General features: G+C 41.6%; 1 protein-coding gene across 1 annotated transcript; it reads right to left on the bottom strand.

The window, feature by feature from the left end:
* Positions 1-245: 245 nt before the first annotated feature.
* Positions 246-1,055, bottom strand: LOC122782147 (axonemal dynein light intermediate polypeptide 1-like). Its single transcript, XM_044046366.1, has one exon. It carries the CDS (start codon positions 1,053-1,055, stop codon positions 246-248), a length of 810 nt encoding a protein of 269 aa, XP_043902301.1.
* Positions 1,056-2,860: the final 1,805 nt, after the last annotated feature.

Raw genomic sequence — 2,860 nt, 5'->3', positions numbered from 1 at the left:
TTGAAAGTACATGACATTCACCACTGCTCATGTACAATAGACAACGTTACAGCCGTTACACTGAATTGTGTAACGATGTAGTGAGATTTTGTAAATTTCTCTGTGGAGATTGTCCTTTTCTGATAACAGAATATAGCAATAAGAGAAAAAAAAGTCCCGCTTCCTCTTTGTTTTATGGCCGTTAGCGCCTGTGATGTTGCATTACTGCCTCCTTCTGGATTTAATCATCCATTACTGTGAGCCTTTCAGGCTTTTTCCTCACCGTTGACTATGAACTGCATTTCTTCAATTGGAAACGGCTTCTCTATTTCATCTCTCTGGTCAATGATTTGCTGTTGGATTCTCTTCAGGAACTCTATCTTTGCTCGATAAGGCTTTTCCATCTGCTGCTGTTTTTGATTCTCAACCTTTTCATACGCTTCATATTTGGTTTTCTGTTCGCTCAGTTGCGTCTTCAGGTCGCGAATCTCGGCCTCCATTGCAGTAATATTTTTCTTTTGGTCAGTGGCACACTGCTCAGCCTCGCGTGCTTTCCTGATGCCGTAAATGATGCTGTTTTCAAACAGGGTTTGATAGGCAGCGACTGTCATGTTAATCTCCTCTCTGACACGTGCCAGGAGTTGTCCCCTCTCAGGACAGTCAAGAGTCACCTGTCTAAGTAGCTCGTCAAAGCACTGGGAGTAGATCTCCATCCGAATAGGGCAGATGCCTCTTTTTCTGGCCTGCTGTTCCGTAAGCCTTTGGGCAAAGATTTCCTCCAGGTCCACCACATCTAGTCTTCTACAAGGTGTATGGGACACCTGCTGCACCCATAATTTGTCGTCCTTGAACCATTTCTTGGGTGGAAACATGGTGTTCAGGATTTCCTCAGCTTTCTGCTGACTGCTGGTTTCTGCCTTACCTTTAGTAGGTGACGGAAAACGCCGAGACGTCGAAGGCTGCGGGTCAGCGCTCCCACTAGGATAGCAAACCTGTGCTAAATCTGCGTGGTCTGTGCTGACCATAATTGGCATGTCATACCTCAGGAGACTCATGGATTCGTCGGGCGGATTCATTGTGGCCTACTGTGATAATAACAGCGACTGTGATACTTTTTGTTTGGTGTTTTGCGCTCTCCTGCCTCTTTCGTTCCTCGTGTGCGTCAGAATCCTTTTGCGCTTCTCGTGCTTTTACATATTTGTTAATGTATACACTTACAGAAAGTCCTTTGCAGTTGCAAGATCAAAGGAGTAATGACGTCATCGATATGACACTGTGATGTAACTTTGTAAGCCTTGATGTAACAGAAGAGGACACAAGGGAGAAGCTGAAAATGTCCACCTGGCCCTTTTTGCTTATTTTAACCATATAAGGACCAGATAATGTAACTAAATGCTTTTGCCATCTTTCCAGAATAACTTCCAATATCTGGCAGTTATTTGCTATTTACTGCATGTTAAAAAAGTGAAAACACTGCACCTATTTAGAAAAACACTGCAGGCAGTTGTAGATGAACAACAGATTTTGTGTGTTAAATTTGAAATTGGAACAGTTTGAAACTCTCTGGCGACAAAAGACGCTGATTCTCCAGCTTCCTGAAACACCACGAGCGGAATAACCGTAATAATCACATATTCGCTTTGAAGTGTAACTTCTCAGCTTTCAGAAACCGCTGGAATTTTTTCTGATAGCACAAACTGCTGTGTTATTACAGAAATGCGGAGTGCCCTTGCGCAAACGTCTGATGAACAAATCGTCCACGATATGTTCGGTGTTTAGGGGTTAAAAAAATCGATGGAATAGCTCTATGTCTGAAACATCTAGAGCCATTTTGTGATTGTTGAGGTGACGGCAACCTTGATCTTTAACATTTGACCTCCAAATTATCGAATCAGTTCAACACTTTTGCACTGAAGTACAAGCTTTCCCTCAAGGCATTCTTGAGTTCACAAAAACGGGACCAACATAATACTTCCAGCAGTGTCATTAAAAAAGCAAACCAAAAAAACCATTCAATGTGGAAAAGGGCATTATTTTAATGTGGTAATAAGGTGTTTCCTATTTCTCCTGCTAGGCTGTGTGTAGTGTGTGTGCAGGCAGCATTTGAATTCTTAGCAGGCCTCAGTCATTTCTCGACCTTTATGGCACCTGTCGCAGACCTCTAAGGAGAAAGCAAGCATTCTTTTTTCCCCCTGCAGACCGAAATGAAATCCAATTATCTTGTTTGAGCTTCCTCCTCTGGCACATCACTAAGCTGCTCAGACAAGCATACATGTTGCTGTCCAATGTATTTATTTTTTTTCTCCCTTTACACTGTAGATTCTTTCCTCTTCACTCTCACACAAACTACATCTACAGACACTTGGGATGTGTCAGACAGGCCAATCATATCGCTGCTAACCCAAGGAAGGACATGATGAGTTTTAGTGGAAAGGGGAATGAGTTCTAGTCTTGCTTAAATATGTCTTTAAACATTCAGAATGTGTCCAAGGTTGTGTGTTGTGTGTTTCACATACAGAAGTCGACATTCTCTTGTGGATTCTCAGTTCAGCCTCACCTTCCAGCCTGTGCTGTAATCAACATTTTGCGCTTGAAGTAATTCCACTCATATTGCTTTTAGAAAATAGATGTTCAACGTTTATATTTACATCCTCCATCAAGTGAAATAACACTGCTGGTACTTTATTTCAACAGAAAGATGGTACATCTAACCTGTTTAAATGATCAATTCTTCATGCGGAGATAAATTCTTCCAGCTTATTTCCAGTGTAGAAACTGAAAACACTTAAATGAGCAGCTCGCTCATTAACTATCTGTATATTTTGGAATTACTTGAAGCATTTATTTCATCAGCAGGTGGACAGTTTTAGTGCTTTTTAGA

Source organism: Solea senegalensis, linkage group LG1, assembly GCF_019176455.1.
Source record: "Solea senegalensis isolate Sse05_10M linkage group LG1, IFAPA_SoseM_1, whole genome shotgun sequence".
Taxonomy (NCBI): Eukaryota; Metazoa; Chordata; class Actinopteri; order Pleuronectiformes; family Soleidae; genus Solea; species Solea senegalensis.
Note: the sequence above shows the minus strand (reverse complement) of the source record. Positions and strands in the feature narration are given on the sequence as shown.